The following is a 16094-nucleotide window of genomic DNA, read 5'->3' as shown; positions in this document are numbered from 1 at the left end:
AGATAAAGTGCTGATAACGTGGTTTAATCTTCGTGTAAGTGAAGGTATTGGACTATCTGGAGATATGGTGAAGGCACAAGCAGAAGTGTTTCATGAAGAACGAGGACTAGATTATGAGTGTGACTATAGTGAAGGCTGGCTTTAGCGGTGCAAGCAGCGTCATGGCTTACAATTTCGTGCAGTGTGTGGTGAAAAACGTTCAGCGGACAAGGAAGCAGCAGCAGAGTTTGTTCAAGATGAAGATGTTGATGATCCTGACAACCCCACACTTGCAGACATGTGACTTTGCCTGAAGGCATACTAAACGTCTCACTTTAGAAGTGGAAGTGCTCAACTTTTCTGTATAAATTAATTCCTGTACCCTTTATTTTATCTGTGCCTGTACAGTATATTACTTTATTAAAATTTCACTTGCTACTCATTTAATATTACTGTTTCATTATTATCTAACTTGTACTGATTTACATGATATTTTAAAGGTAAGATGAGGCGATTAGCTATTGCTTAATGTGATCCTTCTATAATTCGGCATTTTCACTAATCCGGCACTCCTCAGGTCCTAATGGTGGCAAATTAGTGAAGGTCGACCTGTAATACATTTTTGTGCAGTCAAACCTTGATGACAGGTGTATTGATAGGTAATAAACTTTCTCATTAACACGAGAAAACCAGCAGATGCTGGAAATCCAAAACACACACAAAATGCCTGAGGAACTCAGCACGCCAGGCAGCATCTATGGAAAAGAGTAAACAGTCGATTGTTTCAGGCTGAGATCCTTCATCAGGACTGGAAAGGAGGGGAATGCTGATGAAGGGTCTTGGCCCAAAACACTGACTGCCTAGATTTTGTATTCAGCAGGAAACTGGAGGCGTTTCCTGCTGGAATCAAAGAGATCTGCTGAAAAGTCCTAGTATTTTCATTCCAAAGAACTTCCTGTATTCTGATGCATGCTTCTGGTTCAAAGCGATCCAGGGTGTCCAGTAAACACTTCAATTGTCCTCTCAAGGACAGCTTCTATCCTACTGTTATCAGACTCACACTCAACATTCTAGGAACAACTTCTTTCCCTCTGCCATCAGATTTCTAGATGGCCAATGAACACTACCTCACTAACTTTTACTCTGTTTTTGCACTACTTAATTTAATTTGTATGTGCAGTACTCTATAAATTCCTTACTATAATTTAAAGATTTTTTACATGTATTGCACTGTACTGCTGCCACAAACCAACAAATTTTACAACATAGGTTAGTGATTTTAAACCTGATTCTGACTCTTGAACAGGCTTCTTGTACATAAGATGAAATCTTGGTCTCACAATCTAACTTGTTATGATCTTTCACTTAATGGTTTACAAGTACTGCACTTACTCAGTGGCTTTTACACTTAATTCTCTATTTATCATTGTGTTACCTTATTCTAGCTCAATCCACTGTGTCAAGATTTGATCTGTATAAGCAGTTTGCAAGACAAACCTTTCATTGTGTCTTTGTACTTGTGACTATAATAAACCAATACCAATTATCTTTACTTTTTTCATCCCCTCGAAACTAATCAATAAGCATCAAGACCTTGGTCCCAATACCTCCTTGTGAAATTGGATCCTGGATTCCCTTACTTGCAGACCCCAGTCAGTTCAGATTGGCAACAATATCTCCTCCATGTTCTTCATCAACACAAGGGCACCACAAAGCTGTGTGCTTAGTCCTCTGCTCTACTTGTTTTATATTTATGACTGTACGGCTAACCCATGATGGCTGATTGGGTCGCGGGTGAAAGGCAGCCTGTTGATTTTTGGCGAATGAGCCATTTTATACGAATTTATAACCCTGAACTTTGCCTGCATTCTGTAAGTTAGCGCATTTTAATTCAATTTAGCCAAAAAAAAGTGCCGCTGTAATGCACCGTTTGCGCTAATTGGAGGTCACAAACAGACAGACAGAGCATGAGAGTTTTAGTAGTATATAGATATAAAAAAAAAGTGAGGTAGTGTCCAAGGGTCCAATATCCATTTAGAAATCAGATGGCAGAGGGGAAGAAGCTGTTCCTGAATCACTGAGTGTGTGCCTTCAGGCTTCTGTACCTCCTTCCTGATGGTAACAGTGAGAAAAGGGCATGCCCTGGGTGCTGGAGGTCCTTAATAATGGACGCTGCCTTTCTGAGATACGGCTTCTTGAGATGTCCTGGGTTCTTATAGGCTAGTACCCAAGATGGAGCCAACTAGATTTACAACCCTCTGCAGCTTCTTTCAGTCCTGTTCAGTAACCCCCCCCCCAACCCCTGATACCAGACAGTGATGCAGCCCATCAGAATGCTCTCCACAGCACATCTATAGAAGTCTTTGAGTGTATTTGTTGACATACCAAATCTCTTCAAACTCCTAATCAAGTATAGCCACTGTCTTGCCTTCTTTATAACTGCATTGATATGTTGGGACCAAATTAGATCCTCAGAGATCTTGACACCCAGGAACTTGAAGCTGTTCACTCTCTCTGCTTCTGATCCCTCTATGAGGATTGGTGTGCATTCCTTCGTCTTATCCTTCCGGAAGTCCAAATCAGCTCTTTCATCTTACTGACGTTGAGTGCCAGGTTGTTGTTGTGACACCACTCCACTAGTTGGCATATCTCACTCTTGTACGTCCTCTCATCACCCCCTGAGATTCTACCACCAATGGTTGTATCATCAGCAAATTTATGAATGGTATTTGATTTGGAAATTAAAAAAGAAAAACTCAGTGTATTAAAGAAGAAAGACACATAGCAAGACAAATATGTGACCAGAATGAGCATTAAATATCCATGAAGTAAATTTGAAGGAATCGGGCTTGCTGGGTCAGGTCTGGAATCAAATGTCCGATGTAATGATGGACTTGGCCTTGAATAATCACAGAAGGATTCCATCGATTCCTAGTTGGAATGACTTCTTTGGCACCAAAGGGTGTCATTTGGAAGAGGCAATTGTATTGTCTGATGTTCTTCCTGAACTCATTTGCATTAGGTTCATCATTGCTGTACAAATTGAGGAGTTCATTAGGTAGAGGCTGCAAATTGCCTATCCTGACCTTTCCCTTCATACAGCAGAAATGTGCGGGTTCTCCAGTGAATGGGAAGGCACGACAGTGAGGGTATACTCTGGTCATCGAACCAACATCAGCAGAAATGTGATGGCACGCGAGTCGTGCATTTTGACTTGCTCTCTGTTGAGGTATTGTCGTCGAAAGCGGCCATTGTCGTCTTCAGCAACTCTCGCAATAATTACTCTGTGCCGCATACTCTTGAGTTGATCTTTCCTTTTCTCCTCTGTCTCTTCCTCTCTCCTCCTTCTCTGCCTGTTTTTGTCATTCTGGAGACGCACAGCCCTTTCATCCTTCGTCTCGTCATCTCTTCTACCATTTGTTCTTTCTCTCTGGTCCTGGAGTCATGCGGCCCTGGCCTGATCGGATTCATGTTCTCTCCTTCATCTGTGCCTATTGTTGTCATTTTGGAGATGTGCATGCCTGTCCTCCTCTGTCTCGTCTTCCCTCATCTTTTTTTGTCCTGACTCTTTGATCCTGGAGTCATACGGCCCTGGCCTCATCCGATTGTTGTTCTCTCCCTCTCCTTGCCGCTTCCTGACTTTTGGCATCATCTTTTGACCATAATATCCCCCTTCTCTTTCCACGCGGCATAATTAGGCTATCCATATATTTTTACCCTAATGCTTGATTGAAGATAGGAAGCAGTAACACCAAAGCCTCCAAGCTGCTGAGGCTGGCCATGTGCATGCGTCGGGCTGTGGCATCCCAATTTCTCGGGTGAAAGGCAGCCTGTTGATTTTTGGCTAATAAGCGATTTTATATGAATATATAACCCTGAATTTTGCCTGCATTCTGTACGTTAGCGCATTTTAATTCCATTTAGCCAAAAAAAGTGCCGCTGTAATGCACCATTTGCGCTAATTGGAGGTCACAAACAGACAGACAGAGCATGGGAGTTTTAGTAGTATATAGATTTTTTAAAAAGTGAGGTAGTGTCCAAGGGTTCAATGTCCATTTAGGTATCAGATGGCAGAGGGGAAGAAGCTGTTCATGAACCTCTGAGTGTGTGCCTTTAGTCTTCTGTACCTCCTACCTGATAGTAACAGTGAGAAAAGGGCATGCCCTGGGTCCTTAATAATTGACGCTGCCTTTCTGAGACACGGCTCCTTGAGATGTCCTGGGTTCTTGTAGGCTAGTGCCCAAGATGGAGCCGACTAGATTTACAACCTTCTGCAGCTTCTTTCGGTCCTGTGCAGTAACCGCACCCCTCCCCACCATACCAGACAGTGATGCAGCCCATCAGAATGCTCTCCACAGTACATCTATAGAAGTTTTTGAGTGTATTTGTTGACATACTAAATCTCTTCAAACTCCTAATCAAGTATAGCCACCGTCTTGCCTTCTTTATAACTGCATTGATATGTTGGAACCAAATTAGATCCTCAGAGATCTTGACACCCAGGAACTTGAAGCTGTTCACTCTCTCCACTTCTGATCCCTCCATGAGGATTGGTGTGCATTCCTTCGTCTTATCTTTCCGGAAGTCCAAATCAGCTCTTTCATCTTACTGACGTTGAGTGCCAGGTTGTTGTAGCGACACCACTCCACTAGTTGGCATATCTCACTTTTGTACGTCCTCTCATCACCCCCTGAGATTCTACCAGCAATGGTTGTATCATCAGCAAATTTATGGATGGTATTTGAGCTATGCCTAGCCACACAGTCATGGGTATATAGAGAGTAGAGCAGTGGTCTAAGCACACACCCTTGAGGTGCGCCAGTGTTGATCATCAGCGAGGAGGAGATGTTATCACCAATTCACACAGATTGTAGTCTTCCAGTCAGGAAGTTGAGGATCTAATTCTAGAGGGAGATACAGAGGTCCAGGTTCTGCAACTTCTCAATCAGGATTGTGGGAATGATGGTATTAAATGCTGAGCTGTAGTCGATGAACAGCATCCTGACATAGGTGTTTGTGTTGTCCAGGTGGTCTAAAGACATGTGAAGGGCCATTGAGATTGCATCTGCTGTTGACCTATTGTGGCAATAGGCAAATTGCAATGGGTCTAGGTCCTTGCTGAGGCAGAAGTTCATTCTAGACATGACCAACCTCTCAAAGCATTTCATCACTGTAGATGTGAGTGCTACCAGGTGATAGTCATTAAGGCAGCTCACATTATTCTTCTTAGGCATTGGTATAATTGTTGCCTTTTGAAGTGTGATGGGGTCCTAAATTACCCCTATGGACTGTGCTTTTGAAAAGAGAGAAAGAGTTGTGGAACACAGACACCTTGTTAAAAAGAGAGAGAGAGAAAGAGAGAGAGAGAGGCGAAGACTGCTTTGAGATGGTGTTATGGTTTTTCGGCAGCATGTTTACACTTTTGCAAGGACATTAGTAGCTTTCACGTTCTTACAGAGAGAGAAGGGAGGAGCTGTTTGAGAGACAGTTGGTATTCAGCACGGTGAGATAAATAGATGGTCAGATGATAGACCTACAGACACATGGTTTTGGACACTGAATGAGCTTTGTTGTGCCCACAGAAAAGGTGGGTTTTTGAAGGATCGATCAGTGGCCCTCACAGTGTGAAAAGGGTGTGACCGGTGGGGAGTTATTTGTGTGTCCAACTCTTGCCTGGGTTGATAATTCCACCACAGAAAAACAGTCCCCTTTGTATTGGTCACAGTCGGTGACTTCTAAAGGAATTCGGAGGACAACAGGAAGATCGATGGTGTCAGCTCACTTGAAGACTCTAATCTCTCCCTCTCTCCATTACTACTCAACTCAATACTACGAACTGAAGTGAACTTAACTCATCATCAAACGACTATCGATTTACCCTAGTCTTGAAGAAGCTTGGTTTTGATATATTTCCACACTTATTTATATATGTAATCATTGCTAACCTGTTTGATATATCTGCATTTATATTACTGTATTGTATAGTTACGAATAAATACCATTAGTTAATAGCAATACCAGAATCCAAAGTGTTTTCCATCTCTGCTGGTTCTTTAACCCGTCACGGCATACATGACAGAAGCAAGTGGGATCTCCTGCCAGTTGGTTGGCACAGGTTTTCAGAGCCTTACTAGGTACTCCATCTGGACCTTCCGCTCTTTAAAGACAGCCTAACATCGGCCTCTGAGACAGAGATCACAGGGTCATCAGGTACAGCAGGGATCTTCACAGCTGTAGTTGTGTTCTCCCTTTCAAAGTGGGCATAGAAGGCATTGAGTTCATCTGATAATGAAGCATCACCGCCATTCATGGTATTGGGTTTTGCTTTGTGGGAAGTGATATCTTGCAAACCCTGCCAGAGTTGCTGCGCATCCATTGTTGCCTCCAACTTCATTTGAAATTGACTCTTTGCCCTTGAAATAGCCCTCCACAAATCATACCTGGTTTTCTGGTACAGGCCTGGGTCACCAAACTTGGATGCCACAGATCTAGCCTTCAGCAGATGGCATACCTCCTGGTTCATCCACGGCTTTTGGTTTGGGAATGTACAGTAAGTCTTTGTAGGCACACACTCATCCACACGGGTTTTAATGAAGTCATTAACAACTGCAGCATACTCATCCAGGTTCCGAAGATGAATCCCTGAATACAGTCTAGTCTACCGATTCAAAGCAGTCCTGTAGGCGCTCCTGTGCTTCCCTCGTCCATACCTTTTTGGTCCTCACTACTGGTGCTGCAGTCTTCAGTCTCTGCCTATACTCAGGGAGTAGAAGTACATCTAGGTGATCAGAATTCCCAAAGTGTGGGCGTAGAATAGCATGGTAGGCATTCTTGATGGTGGTGTATCAATGGTCCAGTGTGTTGTTTCCTCTAGTATAGCAACTGATCTGTTGATGGTAATTGCTTAGTGATTTTTTCAGACTGGCCTGGTTAAGATCTCCCAAAATGATGGTGAAGGCGTGAGGATGCACTGTTTCATGCATGTTGATCCCATTGCTCAGATCATCTAAAACATGATTGAAACACTCAATATGGAAACTCCCAATCCCCTTGAACAAAATACCCTACAAAAAGTAGTGGACAGAGCCCAGTCCATCACGGGTAAAACTCTCCCAACCATATAGCACATCTGCATGAAATGTTGTCGCAGGAAATCAGCATTCATCATCAGGGACCCCCACAACCCAGGACATGCTCTCTTTTTGCTGCTGCTGTCAGGAAGAAGGTACAAGAGTCTCAGGACTTACACGTCCAAGTTCAGTAACAGTTACTACCCCTCAACCATCAAGTTCTTGAACCAGAAGGGGATAACTTCACTCAACTTCACTTGCCCCATTATTGAAATGTTCCCACAACCAATGGACTCACTTTCAAGGATTCTTCATCTCATGTTCTTGATATTTATTTATTATTGTTGTTTCTTCTTTTTATATTTGCACAGTTTGGTGTCTTCTGCACTCTAGTTGAATGGCCTAGTTCGGTGATCTTTCATTGATTCTGTTGTGGTTATTATTCTATAGATTTATTGAGTATGCCCACAATAAAATTAATCTCAGGGTTGTATATGGTGACATATGTACTTTGATAATAAAATTAGTTTGAACTTTGATCCATGTATATTACATCTGGGGCCAGTAAGTATGTTCTGCACTCATTATGGTTTAATATTCACTTTTTGATTTAAAGATGACTACTCAGTGATAATTCTTGCTTTGTGGAACCAAAATTGAGGGAAGTCCAATTCATCATCCTTGCAGCAATGCTTTTGTTGACACCTCCTGTCACCTACAATCTCAAGAAACAAAATGTCACACATTTTAGGGCATTTTACAGTAGTCCATAAAGATGTTTAGTTTATCACCCTTGACCCCTATTATTGAATACATACAAGCCAAGACAGCTTTTACTCTGTTGTCATTATATTATAAATTATGTATAATCAAAGTTCAAAGTAAATTTATCATCAGAGTACATATACACTCATTTTCTGTGGGCATATTCACACCAGAATAGAATCAATGAAAGATTGCACCAACCTGGGATTTCAACCAGTGTGCAAAAGACAACAAACTGTGAAAACACAAAAAGAAATAACAAATAAATAATTATATACATACATAATAAATAATCACAACATGAGACGAACAAGTCCTTGAAAGCCAGTCCATAGGTTGAGGGAACATTTCAATGATGGGTCAAGTGAACTTGAGTGAAGTTATCCCTTTTGGTTCAAGAGCCTGATCATTGAGGGGTAGTAACTGTTCCTGAACCTGGTGTCGTAAGCCCTGAGGCTCTTGTACCTTTTTCCTGATGGCAGCAGCGAGAAGAGAGCATGACTTGGTTGGTGGGATGTGCTTAAGCTGTGATGGACTGGGCCACATCTGCTACTTTTTGTAGGGTTCTGTGTTCAAGACATTAGTGTTTACATCAGGTCCTTTGAAAAGATAACACTGAGGAATTTAATGTTGCCGGCCATCTTCACCTCTGATTCTAGCTCTTGAACACCATTCTTTAACTTAATAATCAGCTCCTTGGTCTCGCTGACATTGAGTTGTTGTTGTGGCACCATTCAGCCAGATTTTAAATCTCCCTCCTATATGCTGATTTGTCACCACCTTTGGTTCAGCCAATGACAGTGGTGTTTTCAGCAAACATATATGGCTTTGGAGCTGTGCTTCGCTACACAGTCATAAGTGTAAACTGAGTAGAGCAGGGGACTAAGACACAGCCTTGAGGTGCACCTATGCTGATGGATAACGCAGAGGAGATGTTGTTGCCAATCCAAACTAAGTGCGGTCTGCAAGTGAGGAAAGAAAAGATACAATTGCACAATGAGGTATTGAGGCGTATTGATTAGCTTTGAGGGAATGCTGAGCGGTAGTCAATAAAGAGCATCCCAATGTAGGCACCTTTGCTGTCCAGATATTCCAGGGTTGAATGAAGAGCCAATGACATGGCACCTGCTGTGGACCTGTTGTCCAGGTAAGCAAACTGGAGCATGTTCCAATTCGCCTCTCAGAGTCAAAATGTTTCGTCACTAACCTCTCAAAACATTAGTGCTACTGGATGATAGTCATCGAGGCAGGTTACCATGTTCTCCTTCAGCTCTGGTATTAAGCAAAGTCTGCTTGAAGCTGGGCCAGATGCTTTTTGTGGGTTCACCCTAATGACGACTGTTTAACAAATGAGTAACAACAGGGGAAAATAGCGGCTAATTGTTTCTTTGCACCATATGTTTCTCATCTGTGGAATTATTGCAAGGTAAAATTGAGAGTTGATAGGCTTGCAAAGTGGTTCTTGTGAACAACCATTGGGACTACGCTAACCAAATAAAAGTATTACACAAATACAGCATAAACATGCGGTAACAGGGGATACTTGCTTCCTGAAATTGTACGCAGGGAGATCCTGCGACAGAGGCGGGGAGTTGGTTGCTGGGCGGGCCACTAGTTTATAGTAAGGTAATGCTGATTGTTTAGTTACCGGATGGTGCCGGGCAATTGGCTGGTTAGTGGCCAGATGACGGCGAGCCGGAGAGTTGATTGGTTGTTGCTGGGCGACGGCGGGCAATCGATTGATCCGAGACCCGGCCGGTCGGGGACGGGGCTGTGTTCTCTCCTCGAGCTGAGGATGGAGCCAGAATCGGAGCTGGAAGAGGAATCGAAGCTGAAACAGCGGCAATTGTCGGTCACCATTGCTCGTATTGTGCAACGCCTACAGGGATCTCAGCTCCATTCGGAGCTGGAACGGGAGGCGAGGGTGAGTGCCGGGACACGGGGATGACTGTTGTCAGGGCCCATGCAGGCCTGATTGAACCCAGATCTGTCTTCAGTGACAATACTGTCGGTGTGGAACAGAAAAATCGCGGGAAGCTCCAATTTGTTATTCTTTCAGCGATGCTTTGGTCGACACCACCTGTCACCTAACAATACAATGTTGTTGAATGCTGCTCCCTGTCACATCGCACTGCGCTAGATGTTGTCTCCTTAAAGTCTAGAGGAAGGGCATGTGTTTACTGAGGAAGAAAGAGCTGAATTTTTGAGACTCTCCTTGCTTATTGAGAACTGGTTAGTCTGTCCATTGCGTTGGCTGGTCGGGACCTCCCTTGTCCTTGTCATGTACCCTTTTCCCAGTGAGGATTAATCGATGCTCCATGTTGCAATATGACCCTTTGCAACCAATTTACGTGATTGTGGTGGCATTTGTTTGCTGTTTACATTTTCTTTAGATGGTTGTTTATTGGTTTCTGGGGCATATTCTCATTGGCATTCTCTCTTTTTCCCTCTCCCATCGAGCAGAAGATACCTCCTTCCTTTCCAGTCCTCATGAAGGGTCTCAGGCCGAATGAAACGTTTGTTGCCCTCCATAGATGCTGCCTGACTTGCTAAGTTCCTCCAACATTTTTTGTACTGGATGCACTGATTTCCAGCATCTGCAGGATCTTGTGTTTATGTTGTAGAAGCCTGAAAACACCACCAGGCTCAAGGACAGTTCAAGGTCCATCCTCCTGTAGGATAAGATGGACTTTTGATAGTCTACCTCGTTAGGACCTTACACCTGTTGTCTATCTGCACTGCAGTTTCTGTAACTGTAATGCTGTTTTGCAATCTGTCATTATCTTGTACTATCTCAATGCACTGTTGTAACGAATGATTAACAGGGCAAGTTTTTCACTGTACCTAGGGTACTAATATAAATTGGCATCTAAGATCACTGTCACAGAGTTGAGTCTATTACATTTTAACAAATAAACGGCAGAGGAGGGTTGCCACCTATACAGTTTGAGCTTGAAGACTTAAGAACATAATACTTTAGTTGAATAATTCCAAAATCAGGGTGCTAAATTCTGCTAACATCCGAAGTATTAGATTTACGACACACGCACTGCTTAGTGTTGAGACCAGAAAGTTCCTCTTCAGCCTCATCTGACCACAAGAGCTTCTTCCACATCTTTACAGTACCTTCTATGTGACACTTTGCAAAGTCTTTACTGGCAAGGATATGCTTTTTTTTTAGCAGTACATGTGGTGTAAATCTAATACTCTGCACCAGCCGGGTAACACTATCTCTACTGTAAAGTATGCTATGGGGATGCTTTTCAGCAGCAAGGGCTGGAAATTTGGTCAGGATTGATGGGAAGATGAATGCTGCTAAATACCGAGAGATCTTGGATAAAAGCCTGCTGGCCTCTGCCAGAAAGCTTAAGCTGAGGAGGAAGTTGGTCTTTCAGCAGGTGTCCCAAGTGAAATGCAAATGATGTATTGCTGAGCAGTTTATTGATCTGTAAATGCCATCTGATAGTACTGTTAATGATATCTTCCATAATCTTGCTTGCCTGACTTTGATTTTGAATTGACTACCTATTCAAAATCAGGCTACGAGATTATCAGAAGTCACAGATTTGAAGGCTAGTCCAGAGAAATGTTTAATTTCAAGTGTTGGATTCTCTGCTGTTAGGATTATGTGCACGTTGAATAATTTTATTGTTAATTTATTTGTGTTTACAATTTTAAATATAGTTTGGAATATATTTGTAGGCATTCAAAATAATTGGTTGCTTGGGTTTGTTCAGTCATTCATAATGAGTTGAGATGTGCTTTCTGTATTAAGAGCCCATAAGACATAGGGGCCGAATTAGGCCATTTGGTACTTCAAGTCTGCTCCCCCATTCCACAGTAGGAAACATCAGCTCCTCATCCATGTTATCTAGGTCTTTCAGTATTCAATAGGTTTCAATGAGATTCCTTTCCAATATTCTTCTGAACTCCAGCAAGTACAGGTCCAAAGTCATCAAACGCTCCTCACATGTAGCCTTTTTGTTTCTCAAATTATTCTCGTGAACCTCCTCTGGTCCCTCTCCAATGCCAGCACATCTTATCTTAGATAAGGAGCACAGAACTGCTCACAGGACTCCATGCAGTCTGATCAATGCCTTATTGAGACACAGCATTACATCCTCACTCTTATATTCTAGTCCTCTTGAAATGAATGCTAACATTGCATTTGCCGCCTTTACCATAAACTCAACCTGTAAGTTAACCTTCTGGGTATCCTGCACAAGGACTCTCAAGTTCATTTGCACCTCTGTTTTTTGATTTTTTTTTTGAAATTTTTTCCTGTTTAGAATATTGTCAGTGCCTTTATTCCTTCTACCAAAGTGCATGATCGTACATTTCCCAACATGATATTCCTTCTGCCACTTCTTTGCCCATTCTCCCAATCCATCTAAGTCCTTCTGCAGACTCCCTGCTTCTTCAACACAACCTGCCCCTTCACCTATTTTTGGATCATAACTTGGCCACAAAGTCATCATTTCCATCATCCAAATCATTGTCGTGAAATGCAAAAAGAAGCGGTCCCAATACTGACCACTAGTCTCTGGCAGTGAACCAGAAAAGGCCCTTTTTATTCTTGCTCTCTCTCTCTCCTGCCAGTCAGCCAATCTTCTATCCATGCTAATATCTTTCCTATACAGGTTTCCCCCGCCATCCGAAGGTAGAGCGTTCCTATGAAACGATTCGTAAACTGAAATGTCATAAAGCGAAGAAGCAATTACCATTTATTTATATGGGAAAATTTTGTGAGCGTTCGCAGACCCAAAAATAACCTACCAAATCATGCCAAATAAAACCTAAAATAACGGTAACATATAGTAAAAGCAGGATTGATATGTTAAATACACAGCCTATATAAAGTAGAAATACTTTTCCACAATCATTACTGAACTGTTCTCCGTAGCGAAAATCTCACGGAAGTGCCCATCGGCAGAACATCTCACACAAGCGCTGTTGGCAAGAACACTCTCTCCAGTAACCTTTAAGCTATGAAGCTGCCAAATCATACCAAATAACATGTAAAAATACACAGCCTATATAAAGTAGAAATAATGTATGTACAGTGTAATATCACTTACGGGAATCGGGAAGATAGCTTGCCGAGCACACTGATGATGGTGTGTTAGACCGAATTGTCGCAGGTTGGGTGGTGCAGTGGCCCCCACCCTCCAGGCTGCCGAGCGATACATTGCCCCGAAGCATGCAGGGGTCCAGCGGTAGCCGGGAGGTACACAGCACATCTTTAAGAAAAAAGCCAAAATAAACAAGCTAATTAATTAGGTGCCACCTGACACGTAATTATCGGCCCAGATCAGTGCCGATTTCCGATTGCGTCGTCTCTGATCTGGGCCGACAATTGTGTGTCAGCGGCACCTAATTAATTAGCATGTTTATTTCGGCTTTTTTCTTAAAGATGTGCTGTGTACCTCCCGGCTACCATTGCATTCTCCGCGAATCGGTATCTGTCCGTTGCCTGGGGGTTGGGCTGGTGGGATACTGGGGTGTCATCTCGTCGTCTGTTTCCATTAGAGCAGGCAGCTTATCTTCTTCTATTTCTGCCCACCTTGATATCGAAGGTCGAGGTTCGTCGTCTGCTGTGGCTGATGTGGAAGGCTTGCTTGACTGCTGAGCCTCGAGCAGTTTTCTATCAACAGTTCTTTAATAAGGACTCAAACCATCCTGCAAATATCTCCTAAACTGATGTACCCTTTCAAAATTAAAGTCGTACTTTATCATTACTCATCTGGTTTTGATTACTGTCCTTTTTTCTTCCAATTGCATCAGCTCTTCATCTATCAGTTCTTGGTCATGGTGTGCCAAAACCTCTTCAACATCATGTTCGTCAGCTTCCTCAAGCCAAACTCACTTTGTCCTTACTTCGTTCACCACGATCGAAACACTTAATTATGTCTAGTTTTACCGTATGTGTAACACCCTTACGAGCCCTTTCAGGCTTTTCCGATACCATAGAACTCATCTTGCAAACGGCTGCTCACAGGCACGTGTTAAAGCAAAGCAGTTCCCAATCTGGGGGAGAGCGGCTGCTCGGGGTGTGCGCTGCTTTTTATCGCGCGCTGAATTTTTTTTCATAACAGTGAAAACACCTTCTGAAAGCAAAAACAGGGTTCTAATGTGGGTCTTTCGTAACTGTGAGGTTTCGTAAAGCGAACGTTCGAAAAGCTGGGGACTCCTGTAATACCATGGGCTCTTATCTTGTTAAGCAGCCATATGTGTGGCACTTCGTCAAAGACTTTCTGAAAATCCAAGTAAAGAACATCCACTGACTCCTTTGTCTAACCTGTCTGTTATTTCCTCATTGAATTCCAACAGATCTGTCAGTCAAGATTTCCCCTTGAGGAAACCATGCTGACTTTGGCCTATTTTATCATGTGGCTTCAAGTACAATGAAAGATTATTCTTTATAATGGACTCCAAAATCTTCGCAACCACTGAAGACAGGCAAATGAGCTAATAATTTCCTTTCTTCTGCCTCCCTCCCTTCTTGAAGAGTGGAGTGACATTTGCAATTTTCCAGTCCTGTTGAAGCATTTCAGAATCTAGTGCCTCTTGAAGATCATTACTAATGTCTCCACAATCTCGTCAGCTACTCCTTCAGAACCCTGGGGTGTAGTCCAACTGGTCCAAGTGACTTGTCTACCTAAAGACCTTTCAGCTTCCCAAGTGCCTTCACTTCTACTTCCTGACACTCTTGAATATCTGGCATATTGCTAGAGCCTTCCACAGTGAAGACTGAAGCAAAATACTTACTAAATTTGTTTGCCATTTCTTTGTCCCCTATTACTACCTCTCCTGCATCATTTTCCAGTGGCCTGATATCCATTGTCACCTCTCTTTTACTCTTTCTATAATCTGGAAAAAACTTCTTGTATCCTGTTTTATTTTGTTGATGAGTGTGCCTTCATATTTCATCTTTTCTCTCCTTATGGCATTTTTTAAGTTGCCTTCTGTTGGTTTTTAAAAGCTTCCCAATCCTCTAACTTCCCATGAAGTTTGCTAAATTATATGCCCTCTGTTTTGCTTTAATGCTGTATTTGGCTTCCCTTGTCAGCCACAGTTGTCTCATCCTCCTTTTAGGATGCATCTATCCTGTGCCTTCAGAAACTCCAGCCATGGATATTCTACTGTCATCCCCGCCAATCAACTTTGGCAAGCTCTGCTCTCATGCCTCTGTAGTTCCCTTTACTCCACTGTAATACTGATACATCTAACTTTAGATTCCCCCTCTCAAACTGCAGGGTGAATTCTATTATATTATGATAATTCCTTCCCAAGGGCTTTTTTTTTAAAACATTAAACCCGCTATTCAATTCTGGTTTATCATACAGCACCCAATCCAGAATTTCCTTTCCCTTAGTGGGCTCAACCACAAGCTGCTCTAAAAAGCCATCTCGTAGGCATTCTACAAATTCTCTCACTTAGAATGCAGCGCCAACCTGATTCTCCCAATCTATCTGCATTTTCAAATGCCCTATGACTACTGTAACATTGCCATTTTTTACATGCCTTTTCTGTCTTCCATTGTAATTTGTATCTCACATCCTAGCTACTATTGGAAGGCCTGGATACAGCTCTTATCAGGGTCATTTTACCCTTGCAGTTTCTTAATTTTGCCCACAAGAATTCTACATCTTCCAATGCTATGTCTCCTCTTTCTAAGGATTTCACTTCATTTCTTATCAACAGATCCACACCACCCACTCTGACTATCTGCCTGTCCTTTTGATACAAGATGTATCCTTGGATGTTAAGCTCCCAACTATGATCTTCTTTCAGCCACGACTCAGTGATTCTCACAACATTGTGCCTGGTGATCTTTAACAGTGCTACAAGATCATCTACTTTATTCTATATACTGTGCAAATATAACATCTTCAGGCTTGTATTTTTCACTCTTTTTGATTTTGCCCCCTTGTTACTCTTCAACTCATTAGACTGACTGCAATTTTGCCCTATGATCTGCCTGTCCTTCCTCACAGTCTCACAACAGACTGCATCTACTTGTATACCAACTGTCCCATTCTCAGCCCTATTACTCTGATTCCCATACCCCAGCCAAATTAATTTAAACCTTCACCAGCAACTCTAGCAAACCTGCTTGCAAGGTGATAGAAAATGCATACGAAAAGACCAAAGTTACATTAGTCATGGGAGATTTCAATATGCAGGTAGATTAGGGAAAATCAACTTTGTGCTCAATCACAAGAGGGGGAATTTCTACAATGCCTATGAGATAGCTTTTTAGAGCAGCTTGTGGTTGAG

General features: G+C 42.5%; 1 protein-coding gene across 1 annotated transcript in view; it reads left to right on the top strand.

Moving 5' to 3' along the window:
• The first annotated feature begins 9540 nt into the window (after positions 1-9540).
• The window catches only part of tbc1d19 (TBC1 domain family, member 19), a 148028-nt gene continuing 141474 nt past the window's right edge, over positions 9541-16094 (top strand). Inside the window, exon 1 of the mRNA XM_063043328.1 lies at positions 9541-9738. Within this exon, the coding sequence (XP_062899398.1) occupies positions 9610-9738 (129 nt within the window). The 5' untranslated portion in view covers positions 9541-9609. The remainder of the gene's footprint in view (positions 9739-16094) is intronic.

This window comes from Mobula hypostoma, chromosome 3, assembly GCF_963921235.1.
Source record: "Mobula hypostoma chromosome 3, sMobHyp1.1, whole genome shotgun sequence".
NCBI classification, from domain to species: Eukaryota; Metazoa; Chordata; class Chondrichthyes; order Myliobatiformes; family Myliobatidae; genus Mobula; species Mobula hypostoma.
Note: the sequence above shows the minus strand (reverse complement) of the source record. Positions and strands in the feature narration are given on the sequence as shown.